Source organism: Lepidochelys kempii, chromosome 9 (assembly GCF_965140285.1).
Source record: "Lepidochelys kempii isolate rLepKem1 chromosome 9, rLepKem1.hap1, whole genome shotgun sequence".
Taxonomy (NCBI): domain Eukaryota; kingdom Metazoa; phylum Chordata; order Testudines; family Cheloniidae; genus Lepidochelys; species Lepidochelys kempii.
The window spans coordinates 62,994,947-63,013,691 of record NC_136388.1 but is presented as its reverse complement, the minus strand read 5'-3'; the positions used below and the strand labels follow the sequence as shown (position 1 = coordinate 63,013,691).

The 18,745-nt window shown below is 45.1% G+C and overlaps 1 protein-coding gene across 1 annotated transcript; it reads right to left on the bottom strand.

Annotated features, from left to right (window-relative positions):
- Positions 1–4,287: 4,287 nt before the first annotated feature.
- LOC140917583 (HEPACAM family member 2) lies at positions 4,288–18,110 on the bottom strand. Its single transcript, XM_073360710.2, has 5 exons — positions 17,791–18,110; positions 12,572–12,901; positions 11,520–11,789; positions 7,246–7,311; positions 4,288–7,136 (listed from the first exon to the last, which is right to left on the bottom strand). The coding sequence occupies exons 1-5, from the start codon at positions 17,831–17,833 to the stop codon at positions 7,108–7,110; spliced, it is 738 nt and encodes a 245-aa protein (XP_073216811.1). The 5' UTR covers positions 17,834–18,110; the 3' UTR covers positions 4,288–7,107.
- Between the last annotated feature and the right edge of the window lie 635 nt (positions 18,111–18,745).

The following is an 18,745-nucleotide window of genomic DNA, read 5'->3' as shown; positions in this document are numbered from 1 at the left end:
GGAAAAATGGGAAAGGTTAAAGGAAAACACATCACCCCGCTCTGTAGCAGGGAACATCACAAACAGTGTCTTTGGAACGTTAGGGCAATTCACAGTCTGTTCCTTGTAGATCCCAGGCCGCCTTCTCAGGCCCTGGCTGTGCTGCAGGGATGCTGTGGGTTGGACACTTCCAATTGTTGGGAACACTGGGGCATGGCCACTAGGTAACTCGAGGGGATGGAAGACCACGAGTGTCGATGAAGCCCCCTCGCACTAGGCCCCGGTGTCCTTGCCCCCCCCCTCCTGCCTGGAGGCACTCGCAGCAGCTCTGTGTGCTAGGCCCAAGTGTCCTTGGCCCCCCCGCCTGGAGGCACACACAGCAGTTATGCTGAGAGTCTGCAACAGTATGTTGCAGAGTCAGACTGCCTGAAACTAAGCAAGGCCAAACAGGGGAGATATGGAAGAACAATGCTGAATAAAGCAGCTTTATGTATAGTTTAACAAATGATACAGAGAATCAGGGAACTAGCTGAGAACTGGATTGGCTGGCTATATGGATACTTGGGGCAGCTTGCTATTGGATAAGTATGTTGGGAAAAAGGATGTATAAAAGCCTGTGTAACTTCCTGCTCTGTTGTGCAGGATTTGAGATTTTATTCTCCCTGTACCTTTTTGCAGCTGCAAATAAACTTTTCTGCTTCTCCACCCCGTTGTGATTATTGGGTGTAGCACACCGGGTAACGAACCACTCAAGCTGTTGTTCAGCCTCTCGGCACTGGGTGCCGGCAACACAATGGTGGTGGCCACACACCTCCGGGCTTTGGGTGGTGGGACCCTTCTTCCCAGCATCAGCCCCCCCATCGGGTTAAGATCCCCCTCCCAGTCTGGCCTGCAAGGACCCTTGGCTGGTGGTGTCTTTCTGCGCTGGACCCTTTGCCCAGGGTCCCCCCTTGGCTGGCCCCTGTTGCTCACCGCACCTGGCAGCTCTGCTCCCAGCACAGGATCTGCTCTCCATGGGCTGTGTCTCTGGTTCTGTGGCTGCAGCTCTGCTCCCAGCACAGGGTCTGCTCTCTCCCTGGGCTGCTTCTGTGACTCTGCTCCCAACTCTGACCTGCTTCCTGGGCTGATTTTCTGGCCCCTCTGGATCTGGCCTGGCTCTGCTCCCCAGCTCATCTTGGGCCCCTGCTTTCTCCTTAGCTCCTTAACTCTGTCTGAGCGAGGCAATTCCACTCACATGGAGGATGGGACCCACGCTGGCTTCCTGATTAGCCTGCCAGCCCTGTCAATCAGGCTGACCGGGAGCACTGGCCTCTCCCCATTGTTCCTGGGGACTGTCAGTCTCAGGTTCCTGATTTCCCATCAACTCTTCCCCTTTCTTTTGGTACTGGGAGCTAGCAACCAAAACCCCCGCACTGAGTTTTAGTAAGGGGACAATAGTCCCCTTACATAAGCATCCTGACAGATTTCCCTCCCCACACCCCAAAAAGGGAAAACACCTTGAGAACAATGGTACAACCACCAGTATTCCCAGCAGTTGCCAATTTGGATGCAGAAAGAGAACAGGTAGACAACTTAGCTAGTATGGGGCCTGATCCAAATCCCATTGAAATAATAGGAATCTTTCAGTTGATTTCAATGGGCTTTTGACTATGTTGAAGTACTGCAGAAATGGATCTGGGGGTCATAGTAGATCACAAGTTAAGTATGAATCAACAGTGTAACACTATTGCAAAAAAAAAAAAATGAAAACATCCTTCTGGGATGTATTAGCAGGAGTGTTGTAAGCAAGACATGAGAAATAATTCTTCCACTCTACTCCGTGCTGATTAGGCCTCAACTGGAGTATTGTGTCCAGTTCTCGGCGCCACATTTCAGGCAAGATGTGGACAAACTGAAGAAAGAGAAGAGCAACAAAAAAGGTCTGGAAAATGTGACCTATGAGGGAAGATTGAAAAAATTGGGTTTGTTTAGTCTGGAGAAGAGAAGACAGAGGGGACATGATAATTTTCAAGTACATAAAAGGTTGTTACAAGGAAGAGGGAGAAAAATTGTTCTCCTTAACCTCTGAGGATAGGACAAGAAGCAATGGGCTTAAATTTCAGCAAGGGGCAGTTTAGGTTGGACCCAGGAAAAAATTCTTAACAGTCAGTACAGTTAAGCACTGGAACAAATTGACTAGGGAGGTTGTGGAATCTCCATCATTGGGGATGTTTAAGAGCAGGTTAGACAAACACCTGTAAGGGATGGTCTAGATAATATTTAGTCCTGCTTTGAGTGTGGGGGACTGGACTAGATGACGTCTTGAGGTTCCTTCCAGTCCTATGATTCTATGATGTTAGGACCCCTTTCTTGACCGCAACAGAAGATTTTTTCCAACAAGCAGGAATAGCTGAACATTACACAAATTAAACATCTGTATGGGCAGTTCTTAGACTATAGAGGATCTGGAGAAGAATCATTAAAAGCTTCTTGCAGGTGCACAAGACAAATTTCACAAAGAAATGGCTGTTACAAAGGACCATTCTGATGGCCACTCAATACCAAGAGGTGGCAACTGTGAGAATGTCTTGAGTCCATGATATTCTAATGGTTCATCAAAGAATGAATTTGTATCCTAAGGTCCTGCAAGCATATATGGACACATTTAGCTTAGCCCTTTGCAAGTTGACTTCAATGGGGCCATTCACATAACTAAGCCTTTGTGGGATCAGAGCCTACATAATATAAACATTTATTATCCATGAAAAAATGGATCCATTTTTATGGCTTTAAAATCCCAAGTTCTGTAAAAGTTCCTATGAATCAAACTATTACATGGATTCTTTCAATATTTCATGTTCAATAATACTGTTAATGAAATTGACCAAAGACACAGTCTTATTAATGGAAGAAATTGATAACACGTTTTTTTTTCTTTGAAAAAAGGTATTGTTTAATATTTCTTTAAATTTGAAAGTGTCTGAGTTGTGACACTAGCAGAAAGGAGGTTAATAGATGTTCACCTCCTGGAACAGGTTTTAATAAATAACTATGAATTGTTAGACCATATGTAGCCCTAACATCAAATATAGAATCACAAAATTCCTCTCACACATTAGAAGCTGTCATAAAAATAAACGGAAGGGTAACCACCTTTCTGTATACAGTGCTATAAAATCCCTCCTAGACAGATGCAAAACTCTTTCACCTGTAAAGAGCTAAGATAACCTCGCTGGCACCTAACCAAAATGACCAATGAGGAGACAAGATACTTTCAAATCTGGAGTAGGGGAGAAACAAAGGATCTGTCTGTCTGTGTGATGCTTTTGCCAGGAACAGATCAGGAATGCAGTCTCAGAAACTCTATTAAGTTAGTCAGTAATCTAGCTAGAAATGCGTTAGATTTTCTTTTGTTTAATGGCTGGTAAAATAAGTTGTGCTGAATGGAATGTATATTCCTGCTTTTGTGTCTTTTTGTAACTTAAGTTTTTGCCTAGAGGGATTCTCTATGTTTTGAATCTGATTACCCTGTAAGGTATTTATCATCCTGATTTTACAGAGGTGATTCTTTTATCTTTTCTTTAATTAAAATTCTTCTTTTAAGAACCTGATTGATTTTTCATCGTTCTTAAGATCCAAGGGTTTGGGTCTGTGTTCACCTGTACAAATTGGTGAGGATTTTTATCAAGCCTTCCCCAAGAAAGGGGATGTAGGGATTGGGGGGATATTTTGGGGGAAGACGTCTCCAAGTGGGCTCTTTCCCTGTTCTTTGTTAATACGCTTGGTGGTGGCAGCATAGGGTTCAAGGACAAGGCAAAGTTTGTACCTTGGGGAAGTTTTTAACCTAAGCTGCTAAGAATAAGCTTAGGGGATCTTTCATGCAGGTCCCCACATCTGTACCCTAGACTTCAGAGTGGGGAAGGAACCTTGACAGAAGCTTTGAAAAACCCCCACACAAAATGCATTTATGGAAAGATTGCAATTTAAATTTTCTTAACTGGAGCCCAAGGCTTTGTTCCCAGCTCTGTCTCTCACTTTTTACATGGTCCGTGGCAGGTCTTCTAAACTCTGGCCAAAATTTTCACACTAGAAAATGCCTGAGTTAGGCCACGAAATAAGTAGCCATGTTTTTAGCAGATGCTAAGCACATGCCACTCCAGTGAAGTCAACTTTAGGCATGGAAAAATTATTATTTTGGTCTTAATGTGATGCTGTACTTTAATTTTGAGCCCAGTCTGCCAGTAAATTAGGAGAGGTGCTTAGAAGGGAAAAAAAATATCTTAGTTGCAAAATTAAGTTAAAATATTTTATTGAACAATTTTACAGGCACTTTTGCAGCTTTTTTTAAAAGGCACAATAAATTAGGTTAATAGCTAACACTATACTGACAATGAAATGTCTTTTTTTAAAAAAAGCATATAGGTGAGATTAAGTACAAGTTTAAATAAACACTAACAGGAAATCATTGATGGTATTGTTTCATGGGACAATAACAATAGAAGCAAACAGTGGAAGGGAGTGATAAAATATTTTCTTTATTTAGATTTAAATCTACCAATCCAAAGCTCTAGGTGCCGTTACACAATTAATTACACAATAAATACCAGTGAGTCTCAGCAGCATTAAAATTAGTTCCACAGGAACTTGGCCAGCTGGTCACCTCTCCACATTGTTTCCAGAGCCCTTATCAGAGAGATGTCTTTTGCAGCATGCCTAGGAAGTTACCAAATGTGGGCTATTTCATACCAAGAGGAGCAGGTTCCAGAGCCTTCACAGAGAATGCGCTGCCAGCTGCCGCCTCTCTTTCATAGGGATCCAGCCTGAATGCCCCTACTGACTGCAGCTCCGGCAGCATGGCATGGCGAGAGAAGCAATCCCTCAAGCAGGCCAGCGCCAAGACAGTTAGCCCTTTGTAGGTCATAACCAACACTTTAAATTCCACCAGAGACCAAGAGTCAGTCAGTGCCACTCTCCTGCTGACACAGCTACTGCCACTTGTTGGGGGTAGTTAATTATGTCGATGGGAGAGCTCTCTCTCGCCAGCATAGGGCAGCTACATGGGAGACCTTCCCGCTGTGCAGCTGCATCGGTACAACTGTCCTGCTGTAAAGTCTCTAGTGTAGACATAGCCTCAGTCTCCGACTGGTTTTAAAGTCTAGTCACCTGCGGAGTGCACTGCAGTAGTCTAATCTTGAGATGACAAAAGCCTGGATAACAGTAGCAAGGTCTGCATCCAACAGGCAAGGTCACAGCCTCCTACCCTATGATGTGCCCGGTTTATAAAAACCCCAAAAAAACAAAAAACCTGACACTGACTGGGTTACCACTGTCATATGATCAAATAAACGAATTCCCCCAGAAGGGCTGATACTACCTCTTCCACTTCTCCCAACCCTCCATCACCTCTGGGTTTGACCCTCATCCATGCTCAGCTAGACACCAGCTGAGGTGAGCGGAACTCACTGCTATGAGATATCATTAAGGCCAGGACTCAGCTTGGAAGAATTAAAAACAGTTTGGATATTTATATGGAGAACAGAAACATCCAACATTATAATAGTGAGGATTGAACACACAAGTGTTGAAATGGCTACTTCAAACCCTCCTTGACACTCAAGCCTTAATTCTTCACAGTATATGTTAATCCAACAATTGAGAGTTCAGAGACCTCCTTGGGAACGGATTGTCCCATAACTGCTTACTGCCTGGTTTCTTGCATCTCTCTCTAAAACATCTGGTTCTGCTCACCATAAAGTGCTTCATTAATTAGTCCAGAAATTGACTAGGACACTTGTAATGAAGCTGCCTTTGGTGGGACACACCTGAGCATATCAATTCAGGACAAATTGTTTAGAGCAGGGCAGTTACAGCCCCAGGTTGGTGGTTCTCCACCTCTAAGGCACATTGAACCAGCCAAACAGAAAGGACTTCAGTTTCACCCCACTGGCTAACCGTAAGTCATACAAGCAATTCCCTTAGACACTCCAGTTTCCCAGTATCACCACCAGTACCACTTATTATAGGGACAAATGGTTATGAAAACCAATGCCCCAGTAAAAGAAAAAAGCTTCTCTCGATCCCAAAGGACCAAGCCCCAGACCCAGGTCAATATACAAATCAGATCTTACCCACAAATCACGCTGTTGCCAATCCTTTAGAATCTAAAATCTACAGGGTTATTCATAAATGAAAAAAATATAGATGAGAGCTAAAATTGGTTAAATGGAATCAATTTCATACAGTAATGGCAAAGTTCCTGGTTCAGGCTTGTAGCAGTGGTGTAATAAACTGCAGGTTCAAATCAAGTCTCTGGAGTACATCCACAGCTGGGATGGGTCATTCAGTCCTTTGTTCAGAGCTTCAGTTTGTTCAGCAAGGTTCCTCCAGAGGTCAGAAGCAGGATTGAAGACAAGATGGAGCAGGTTCCAGGGCCTTTTATATTCTCTGCCCATGGAAGGACACCCCTTTGTTCTTACTGTGGAAAAATCACAGCAGCAAGATGGAGTCTGGAGTCCCATGGGCAAGTCACATGTCCATTCAGTCTGCAGGCCGATGCCATTGTTTACATGTTAGTTTGAACATTCCCAGGAAAGCTCAGATATGGATTGGCGTCTCCCCAAATCTATTGTCAGTTAAGTGTTTCTCGATTGGGCACTTCATCTGCAAATTCCTTTCTCAAGAAGCTGACCAAATGCTTCACTGAGTCTACTTAGAATCAAAACACATTGAGATACAAGTACATAGCCAATTTTCATAACTTCAACTACAAAAATGATACACACATATAGATAGCATAACCAGCAAATCATAACCTCTTTACAGACACCTCACATGACAACCTTTGTACAATATTTGCTGTAAATATATAACAGTGGTTGCAACAATGATCTATACAGTCACAGTTTATGTCAATAACATCACAGAGAGTTCAGAGACCTCCTTGGGAATGGATTGTTCCGTAACTGCTCACTGCATGGTTTCGTGCATCTTTCTCTGAAGCATCTGATTCTGCTCACCATAAAGTGCTTCATTAATTATTCCAGAAATTGACTAGGACATCACACAAGACATTCAAGGAAGTTCTGTTGCAAGCTCTTTTCCCCAAAAGATCCTTCTTCTGATAAAAATCAGAATTAAAAAAAAAAAAACTCATGAGCTGGATTTAAAAATGAAGAAACCTGGAGAGAGAGAGAGATTGCAACAAAATGGATGCTTGCACGTTAGAGTTAAATGAAATGATGTAAGAAAACCTAACCCCCAGTTTTAATTAGTTAAAAACCTTCTTACCAGTGACAACATAGGCAATCATACATATTCCAACTGGGAGTAGCATCCATATTCTCTTTCTGTATTCTGCAAATAGAAGTTTTAAAAATGTTTCAGATTCAACAATAGATTTTACTGAAAAATGTGAGATGTAAAATATTAAACCGTTTTGGTAACACTCTCTTTCCAAGCCAGGAAAGATATCTAGTGGCTTCTGGAGGGGATGGAACACACTCAACTCTTATTACAGTTAGACCTTAGATAAAGTAAGAAATTCTCACCACAAATCTTTAAGTATCTCTGGGCAGAGATAGAACCAGACCTAATGCATCCAGTACCTTTGCCCCGCCCCTTTCCTGAGGCCCCGCCCCTGCTCACTCCACCCCCCTGCCCCATCGCTCACTCTCCCCCACCCTCACTCACTTTTACCATGCTGGGGTACAGGAGGGGGGTGAGGGCTTCAGCTGGGGGTGCAGGCTCTGGGGTGGGGCCAGGGATGTATATTTATACATGTAAATCAGGTCCTTACAAAAAGTCAAGTAGTGTAAAATGTATTTTTGGAAAAGTTTATGTGCATTCTGCATGCAAAGTTCAATAATGTTGTTGTAAACTGGGACCAAAAGTCCATTGTTAACAATTTATTGATAGCCTTGCTACCAGTGCTTCACAATTTCAGTTTAAAAGGTATATATATATATATATATATATATATATATATATATATATATATGTTTGCCTGTTTATGGATATGGATGTAAAAATAAGCTAGATAGCACTGCGCAAGAATCTGGACATATTTGCAAAAGCCCCTCTCACAGGAGACCAGGGTGAGAGCTCGTATACACTAAGTGATATTTTCTCCACACCTCCAAATATTTTTCAAAAAGTTCTTTGAAGTTTTCCTGTTTGCACAGCTTTACATTTTAGTAATGTAAGTTCTAGATATCGCAAATGCTTTCTCCATTCGTTAAGAGGGTAATTATGAATAGTAAAAGAGTAATAATACAACTGTGACATTGCACTCCATATGTTTTATGGAAATATGCTTATGAGTGTGAATATGATGTAACTGGAATATGCTTTATGCAAAAGGTCTCTTGTAAGGTATCATAAAAGTCTAAAACCTACTGAATATATTCCTCCTATTTCTATGTATGTATCATTCTTGTATCTGAAGTTAGAAATATGAAGTATAATTCTGAGGTCCTATTGTAATTATACAAAGTATAGGCCATTAATGGTGGCTTAGAATCTTGATGGCGCCCATTGACTAGGGCAACTGGTTGTGAATGAGTTTATTTACCTGCAAGCCTTCCTGTGTACTGTTGTAGGAGCAGCAGTGATCTGTATGCTATGTATGATTATGCTATGTATAACCTCTATGCTGAAAAGGTCTCTTACACTCCCCCCGCTCCCCCCGTTTTGTCTCCTCTCCCTCTTTGAATACCTGTGAAGTGGCTTTCCCTCTCCCCCTCCCCCTCCCTCCTGGAATGCTTGTGGGATGAATGGGCTGCTTCAGAAGAGCTCCAAGGTAGACAAGGTGTCTGGGACTCTAATTAGGCAGTGATCACACACCCAATGCATGGACACTGCCTGAGGTGGAGTGTGACCAACCAGATGCGGCCAAGTTATCTCTAGTTGCAGGCCATGAGGAGCAGGTCCTTAAAAGGGGAAGTGGCCATGTGCTCAGGAGTGCACTCATAAACTTGTACCTCCCATGAAGGCCCTTCGCCCAGACCACCTGGCCAGTGTTCTGCTGCATTGCATTCCATCATGCCTTGGAAAGACTTACTTTCATCACACCATCCATTGCTGTGCTGTGGAACACTTACCTTGAAGGATCCTGACATCTCCAGTGCCGTGCCTGTCCGGGGAGTGTGAGTATGTGAGCATGACCCCGCCCCCTTTTCTTTTGAGCTTAGCTATCAGAATAATAGCTCTTTCTGCCAAATTCTGGTGAGTCATTAGTCCTCCCTAAGCTTACTAGCTGGCCCAATTTCAGGTAACGTGTACATGTGGGCCAGCCCGTGGGTAATGAAGAATAAGGTCTTACAGGACATGTGACCATGTCATGTGATACCAGAATCCATCTTAAATCTGGTACTTTTCCATTTAGAAGGAGGGGTGAGGACCCAGAGAGACAAAAGATTCCTGCCTTTTGCCAAAGCTATAAAAAGGGGATGGAACAGAAAAAAGGAGGCTGCCAGTCATGAGAAAGCCCCTGCTTTCCACCTGAGATATCTGCTGGAACTAACAAGGACTGTAACATGGGAAAGGATTGGGCCCAGACTAGGAAGGAGTCTAGTCTGTGAAAGAAGCTTATTGGAACATCTCTGAAGGTTAGATATTACCTGTAATCAGTTTCTTAATGTATTAGGCTTAGACTCGCATGTTTTTGCTTGGTGACTTACTTTGTTCTGTCTGTTACTACTTGGAACCACTTAAATCGTACTTTCTGTATTTAATAAAATCACTTTTGTTTATTAATAAACCCAGAGTAAGTGCCCCACCACAGAGCCCACACCCCCAGCCAGAGCTTTCACCCCCCACAGCACCCTCAACCCTCAGCCCCTCCCACACCCCAAACCCCTCATTCCCAGCCCCAGACAGAGCCCTCACCACCTACACCCCTACTCTTGCCCTGAGCCCCTTCCATACCCCAAACCCCTCATCTGCAGCCACACCCCACAGACCTCACCCCACAGACCTCACCCCTGCACCCCCTCCCATGCCCAAATTCCCTCCCAGAGCCTGCACCCTGCACCCCAATCCTCTGCCCCAGCCTAGGGCCTGCACCCCAGACCTCCTCCTCCACCCAAACTCCCTCCCAGAGCCTGGGGCAGGTAGGGGCGTGGAGTTTGGGCGGGGGTGGGTTCTAGGCACCACCAAAATTTCTGCAAACCTGCCACCCCTGCAAATTCAGCAAGGAGAAGGCAGAGGGCTCTGTCCTAGACAGCAGGAGCTCTATCCCAGGGAGCAAGACTCCGACCACGGGTTTTGTTATTCTGGATTCCTCACCTGGGAATTCTGCAATCTTGGAATAGGTTGGACTTGCAGCAGCAGCACTGAGTTGCTTCACAGCAAGGCCGGACCAGACTAGCAAAGTCACACACAACAGGACCATATAGCTGCAAATCTCAGCAGAACCTGCAGTGCTGACTCCTACCTGTTGTAGGCCTTGCTGGAGCCCTAGGCATAACTAGCGTGTGAACCAGAGCAGGCCCTGCCTTAGCAAAACACCACCACACTTGGTATTAGTTAACACCAAGGAAGCATATTCCTGAGTGCAGAGGATGGTACACAAAAAAGCCACAGATCTCTCAATTAACTATGTAAACACATTCCTAAGAGATGGTACAAGAACACACCGATCCCTCATATGATAAGGAGGGGATGACAGCATAAGGGTGTTTTGTTCACACTAGTGGGTACAAGGATAAGGGTGGTAACTAACACCATCTGGGGAGTAATACATAACTTGTTTGTATCAATGTATAAAAGCAGAAGTCATAGGAGGGGCATCTTTGCCCAGCCGAGGGGACAGCATCCGGGTGAGCTGACTGAGCACGTACCATTGTTGCGGGATATATGGTGTTAGTGTACCTCTAGCTCCTATGGGGGACTATGAACCTGACTGAATGCCTTCACCACTGAACCGAGCCTGTGGTCTTTCTTATGAACAACACTGAGGTCTGCTGAATCAGCAAGCTGCGTCCTCTGCTGGTGGAGCTCCAAGAACAGCAGCACTGAGCAGTCGTAACAACTCAGCAGCCTTAACAACATTCCTCAACACTTGCCACCACCCACCTGCTCCAGTCCAGAGAGGAAAGCACCCCCTCCCCTTTGGATGTATAATTTGGACCATGCGTGAGGCGGTTCCATATATCACAGGACTCTATTGCAAGTAGGGAAGAGCCAACTGTCAAGGTGACCAGGGAGGTTACACTTTAGTGTCCTATTGCTGGAAGTAGGAATCCAGCCCTGGCTAGGGGCTTGAGCCATGGTTTTATTTATTTTATAAACTAGACTGAACCTAGCCATTCTAGGTGCCAGTGGCAGCAACAAGAGGGTTACACTTACATGATCATGTTGTCCTTAATGGTACAACCATGAAAGCAAATGGCACTGGTCTGCCTGGGAATGTAATTCATGTCATGGTAGTTCTAATCTAATCTACTTGATTTGTTGATGGTGAAATCCATTTGTTCCACTGTAAATAGTGCAAGATACGTTAAATAAATCCTAAATAACAGACAGAACACACTAAAAATGCAACAGTGAGACAAGGAACTTACGTTGAACAGGTAGTTCCAGGGAAACTTCATGCCAGTTGACCTCATTACTGACATTACAACTATAGGAGCCTTTGTCAGACCAGGTAGTGTTTAGTATGAGTAACACACTGTTATTCTGAGAGAGCTGGTAATGGCTTTCTATAGGGAGGGGCTTCCCATCCTTCTTCCACTGATATTTAGCCACTTTCTCAACTGATGTGCTGCACACCAGCTCAGTGCTAAGGCCGATCAAGGACAAGTTGCTCCAGAGTTCCGGCTGGGACACGGGCTCTAGATGAAAAGAAGCAATTATTTCACTGCCCTGCTGATAAGACTTCATTCACTTCCCCTTTAAATCAATGGATGTCTTACAGTGGGATTTGGATTAGGACCAGCATGAGTTTTACAATTAAGAGTTTGGGTAAAAATCTTAAAAGTGCCTAAGTGATTTGGCAATTCTAAGGGTACGTCTACACTGCAATTGGGTGTATAACTGCAGCATATGTAGAAGTAACAAGGTAGTTCAGGTACTGATAGCAGGGAAACCATAGCAGCATGGGCTTCAGTACAGGCAAGCCACCTGAGTAATTACCCAGGCAGGTTTGTATAGCCCACGCTGAAGTCAGCTTCACTGCTATCAGTATCTGAGCTGGCTAGGGTATAGCTACATATGCTGCAGTCACACACCCTGATTGTTGGGTAGACATATCCTTGGTCTCACTGAAAGTCAAATGGAGAGTCCTACTGAAAGTCAAACTTTTAGAAAATTGAACTTTTTTTTTTTTTTTTAAAGGGAAGCTTTTCTACTCCTGGTGCAAGTGAAAACTCCTAGAGTAGCTGCAGCTTTCTGGTACCATTCCTCAGTGAATTGCAACCGACAATGATATTCTGCCAGGAATGTTTTTCAGTCTTGCCCGTACTGAAGAACAGCACTAACAAGAGGCCAAGTTCTTCCAGGGCACTGATTCTGAAAGGTGCTGTCTATACAGATTAAAATAGAACCAGAAGAGTTCAGATGAGACCAATAATAGAGTAATAGGAGTTCCATTTTATCATCATCTTCTCTGACTTACCAACAACTTCTAGTTGGATGGATCTCTCATTTTGCTTCTTCATGTTTATTATTAGGGTATAGATCCCACTGTCATTCACTTTTAATCTACAGATCTGGAGAGATCCATTTGACTTCTGGAAAAGAAATCGGTCTTGGTCCACAACGTCAGGAAAACTGGAGTTATTGACATGATAAATCACGAGGTACTGCTCAGAAAATTTCCACTGCATGAGGCTAACACCCTGCAACTGATCCAGTCCAGGGAGCATAATGCAGGATCCTGCAGCAGCAGTCATCTTCTCTCCTGGGGTCCCAGCTATGACGGAACACCATGAAATCAACCATGCTACTGCAAGAGAAAAAACAAGCAGCTCTTGTTTGGTTTATTGTCGTCTGTAGTTACACCAGTATAAAACCAGTTCAAGAGAAAGCAGAATCAGGGCCTGAATAATTATTACCGCTGCAGAGCCAGGAGTGAAAATAAAAAATAATCACTTCAACGGAGACACTGAATTTATGGTCTACTACAACAATCTGCAATCCATTAACCCCCCTTTTTGTCCTAGGATTACAAAGGTATTAACCGGCCACCCTATCTGAATGGTCATTTACAATGGGTGCTCTACAGAATACAGAATAATGTATTCGTTACACACTACACACCCTCAGGTCCCTCCATCTGTAAAACCATGCTCCCTTACTGTGACTCTATGGTGAGGAATTCAGCTGTATTAGAAAGCTCTACAAATACCTGAAATAACTTTTCCTAAATACAGGCACTAATTCAGGAAGTCACCTTGTTCAGAGTAAGCACATGCTGAAAATTAAGCATGTGCTTTCCTGAATCAAGGCATCATTTCTTTATTTATCCTAGGCAAGATTGTATAGGTGGCAAAGTCTAATATATGACCTGGGACTCTACTATAATATCCACAGATCAGATTGGTTAAAAATAGTTTCCCCACTCATAGCTGGGCTGTATTTTAAGGTAAAATAACTCAAAGTCTCCGAGAGGTACACACAAATGCTTAGTACCTTTAGGACGGTCTCTCTAATCAAATCATGGTCCCATTTTTAACCCTGATGGGGAGTGAGATATCTGGCTTTAAACTACTCACCGGATCATCTAGTCTGACCTCCTGTAAATCACAGGCCACCAACACCACCCAGCCCCTGCATACTAAATCCAACAACCAAAATGAGACCAAAGCATTACAGCCCCCAGGAGACTAGACTATAATGTGCCACAGGCAGAGCATAGGTGGGACCAAGGTGCACCAGTGCCAAAGCCCCTGCAATGGCAGGGAAATGATTAAGTAAGATATATCCAGATAATCCAAGCAAGTGACCCACATGTTGCCGAGGTCCCACGGAATGCCCCAAGGTAAGCCTCACTTCAGTACCAGGCAAATTGGTTGGAACTATCGTAAAGAACAAAATTGTCAGACACAAGGATGAACATAATTTGTTGGGAAATAGTCAACATGGTTTTTGTAAAGGGAAATCATTCCTCACCTATCTACTAGAATTCTTTGAGGGGGTCAACAAGCATGCAGACAAAGGAGATCCAGTGGATATAGTGTATTTAGATTTTCAGAAAGCCTTTCACAAGATCTCACACCAAAGGCTCTTAAGCAAAATAAGCAGTCATGGGATAAGAGGGAAGGTTCGTTCATGGAGTGATAACTGGTTAAAAGATAGGAAACAAAGGGTAGGAATAAATGGTCAGTTTTCAGAATGCAGAGAGGTAAATAGTGGTGTCCCCCAGGGATATGTACTGGGCCCAGTCCTATTTAACATATTCATAAACTATCTCAAAAAAGGGGTTAACACTGAGGTGGCAAAATTTGCAGATGATAACTAGCTTGAGTAGTTCTGTAAGTCCCAGGCAGACTGCGAAGAGCTACAAAAGGATCTCACAAAACTGGGTGACTGGGCAACAAAATGGCAGATGAAATTTAATGTTGATAAATGCAAAGTAATGCACATTGGAAAACATAATTCTAACTATACATATACAATGATGGGGTCTAAATTAGCTGTTACCACTCAAGAAAGATCTTGGAGTCATTGTGGATAGTTCTGTGAAATCATCCACTCAATGTGCAGTGGCAGTCAAAAAAGCAAACAGAATGTTGGGAATCATCAAAAATGGGATAGATAATAAGACAGAAAATATCAGATTGCCTCTATATAAATCCATGGTACACCCACACCTTGAATACTGCATCCAGATGTGGTCACCCCATCTCAAAAATGATATATTGGAATTGGAAAAGGTTCAGAAAAGGGCAACAAAAACTATTAGGGGTATAGGACAGCTTCCGTATGAGAAGAGATTAATAAGACTGGGACTTTTCAGCTTGGAAAAGAGGTGACTAAGGGGGGATATGATAGAGGTCTATAAAATCATGAGTGGTATAAAGAAAGTAAATAAGGAAGTGTTATTTATCCTTCTCATAATACAAGAATAAGGGGCCACCAAATGAAATTAATAGATAGTAGGTTTAAAACAAACATAAGAAAGTATTTTCTCACGCAACGCACTGTCAACCTCTGGAATTCCTTGCCAGAGGGTGTTGTGAAGGCCAATACTATAACGGGGTTCAAAAGGGAGCTAGATAGATTCACAGAAGATAGCCATTGATGAACCTATCAGCCAGGATGGGCAGGAATGGTATCCCTAGCCTCTGTTTGCCAGAAGCTGGGATTGGGTGATAGGGCATGGATCACTTGATGATAACCTGTCTGTTCATTCCCTTTGGGACATCTACCATTGGCCACTGTCAGAGGACAGGATTCTGGGCTTGATGGACCTTTGGTCTAACCCAGTATGGCCGTTCTTATGTTCTTAAGGTCATTGCCAATCTGCCCTGGTGGAAATATCCTTCCCAATCCCACATACATTGACCAGTTAGACCCTGAGCACACAAGTAACACCAAGTCAGCCAAGCACCTGAGAGAGAGAATGCTTGGTGCCCACTCAGAGCCCTGGACCTCCCCATCTGAACTCCCATCTCCAGCTGCGGCCATCTCTGATGCTTCAAAGGAAAGGAAATTTGAAAACAAAACAAAACCAGAATACATGAGGGGATGGGGTGGATACCTTCCTGACCCCTGCAGGTGTGGCTAAAAATCCTGAAGCATGCTTTTAGACACATAAAACAAACCAGAATTGCTATGCCCTACCCCCTGCCCATCACGAGCAACTCCATCGTACAACTGCACTAATACATTTGTCAAGCTCTCTCTTAAAACTAATTAAGTTGTTTGCCTCTCATTGGTCAAGGATTGAATATTCCCCATCCTGGATGGAAGAAATTCCTCACTGCGAAAGGATAGAAAGGAATTTCAGTGGCTGACTGTTTAAATGCCAACTGTAGCTGCTCAAAAGTTTTGATATTAGAAGCGGTCCCGGTGCACAGAGTGCAAGAGGAGTGACATTTATTGTGAGAATCCAGTTTTTCACACTTGTGCCACTACCACGTGTGATACTTATATCTAGGCATCTATATCTACATCCAAACACACTTGGCTGTAATACCCATTTAATAAGTTGCACAAGTTCAAATCTCAGAGCAAATTTCAAGACATGACCAAATTTGAAAACAAAAACACACACACCCAGCCACACAAAAACTTCTCCATCTTTCCACAAAGTGGTGTTTTAACCTCACCACAGCTACGCTGGTATAAGATGTAGGATAGGCAGTTTTTAGTCCTGGACCAGCAACAGATTTAGGAGAGATTTTCAAAGACACAAAGGGCAGCTGGCCTCTGAACGTCCCACTGAAAATCCAATGCAGGGAGAGAAATAGATGCTTTACCTCATTTGGGAGCTGCAAATTGCATAAAGGCCCAGGGTGCAGACCTTTTGCATGGAAGCAGTTCTTACACATGCAAACCATCCCATTGTCCTCAGTGGTGTTTCTTTTGGACTACTCCTGGGACTAAGTTTCAGAGTAGCAGCCACGTTAGTCTGTATTCGCAAAAAGAAAAGGAGGACCTTGTGGCACCTTAGAGACTAACAAATTTATTTGAGCATAAGCTTTCGTGAGCTACAGCTCACTTCATCAGATGCTCATGAAAGCTTATGCTCAAATAAATTCGTTAGTTTCTAAGGTGCCATAAGTCCTCCTTTTCTTCATGGGACTAAGGTTTATCAGGATTGAGCCTTTAATTTCTAACCCTGGTTCAATCACAAAATATCTGCCCTTTAAAAAAATCACAGCATGATTATGCAGACTGGTAAACCAAACTCAGGTTATTTAGGGAGGTTTATAAGATGTATCAACTGCCCTTTCCTTCTGCTCCTGAAGTGTGTACAGTTTAGCTCGTGGCACTAGGAGAAAAACTGGCACTGCAGACAGAAGGGCATGAGAAATAACAGCAACAGCATTTAAAAAAAAAAAAAAAACCTTCTCTGAAACAGCTTTTCTGGGCCAGCCTGCAGTACGTACAAAGGCTTCGATGGCGTGGGAGGTTTGGTATGAAGATTTCTTGGCGTCGTCTTTGAGGAGTAATGGGAGGACACCTGACTCAGGGAAGGACTGGGCTAGGCCACACCACAGAACCCTTTTAAAGACCCCAGCAACCCACAGACCCCCTGGAAGAAAAGGCAGCTTTGCAGAAAAAGTTCTAGGCTTCACCACTGAGGCCCAGCCACCTTCCCCACTGCGAGCAACTCCCCTACAGCGGGCAGGTTCAGACCTCACAGCACAAGTCGGTTACTGGCACGCAACAGCCCTTCACCGCAACCCGTTCTGGGCCAGGCCCCGCTGGCCTGGTCTACACGCCTGAGGCGCCACTGGATGTCAATGGCCGCGGAGGGCTCTCCATGCCCGGGGGTAGGGCTTGCAGGGAAGAGGCAGCTGCAGCTGATGCCAACAGCAAGCTGCAGCCCAAAACGCTCCAACCCCCCGCCCCCCGCCCCCGGGACAGATCCTGCTCCCCTCACTGACCCTTGGCAGCCAGCGCTGGGGCTGGGAGGGGGCGTACGACAGACCTGACAAAAAGAATTTAATCAAGATCTGCCAGGGCCGGGTTTGCCAGAGCATCGAGCTCTGCGCCACAAGGGGCCGGGCCACAGGCGCTGCAAAACAGCCCCACGCCCGCCTTGGACTTTCCCGTCGGTCCCTCGCGACCCTTCCCCTCCACCCCCACCCCAGCGCTGCCCGCCAGCATCCGCTCCTCGCGCCGGGCTGTGAATGCCGCGCGCCCCCCCCCCCCGCAGCTCACCTGAGAGCGGCGCCCGCAGCCCCGCGCCCCGCAGCGCGCGCATGGCCGGAGCGCGGGCCCGGCCGGCGGAGAGACTCGCGGGCACTAAATCAGACGCTCCTGCCGCCTGGGCTCGGGGATCAACCAACGCTGCCGCACGCTCACGAGTAATCCCCTCACAAACGTTTCTCAGGCACGGTGCGAAATGCCAAGGAATTCGGGGGGGGGGGGGGTTAACCTGCCAGATTCAGGCGCTGTTCAAAACACCTGCTGCCCCAAGTCGATGCGAGTCAGTCACACCCCCAGGCAGCGTGCTGATATCCAACCCCGTGTTGCTCCCTTGTCCCTGACGAGTTTCTGATCAGAAACAAACTCCAAGCTGCCCACACCTTCTCCCCCCCAGTAAATTCATACGCTCCCTGGCTGTTGATTTCAGTATCGAAACAGGACTCTCCTGTTCCTGGCAGTAGGCGTTCAGCTGAAATTAACTCACCTAGGTTAGGCTGGAGTTGAAGATTAAAATAAACTAAATGGATTAGTTTGTGTGTCCTAAAGTTTAAGCACAGAAGGGCAGGGCCGGATTAACCTTTTGTGGGCCTGGCACCAAACATATTTGTGGGTCCCCGTTTAGGCAAGGGAGCATGGTGTGGGGAGGTCAGACCCCAGACCGAGGGGCCAGCCAGGGGCCTGGCATGGCAGGGGTGGCCCCGCTCCGCCCAATGCGAGTGCACTTTTTACAAACTGGCAGTTGCCAGACTCACAGTGGCCCTGTGATGCCAGCATCCCCCTTCCCCTCGGGGGGCGGCCCTACCATGCCACAGAGACCCCCACCCAACACCCCCCCCCCACGACTCCCTATGACCATAGCCTCCCAGACCCACTAGGTCCAGCGCTCCCCCAGAAATGCACAGCGCCCTGCACAATATTACCCCTGCGCAGCACTCCTCTGCCCAAAGCCCCACCATAACTGCCCAGC

Bases quoted from the DNA above. Each gene is read 5' to 3' on its own strand.
- LOC140917583 (XM_073360710.2), bottom strand. From the start codon at position 17,833: ATGCGCGCGCTGCGGGGCGCGGGGCTGCGGGCGCCGCTCTCAG. The intron at 11,790-12,571 runs GTAAGTCAGAGA...CTTTTCATCTAG, and splicing joins CATCCAACTAGAAGTTGTTG to AGCCCGTGTCCCAGCCGGAA. The intron at 7,137-7,245 runs GTAAGAAGGTTT...CTCTCTCTCCAG, and splicing joins GATTGCCTATGTTGTCACTG to GTTTCTTCATTTTTAAATCC.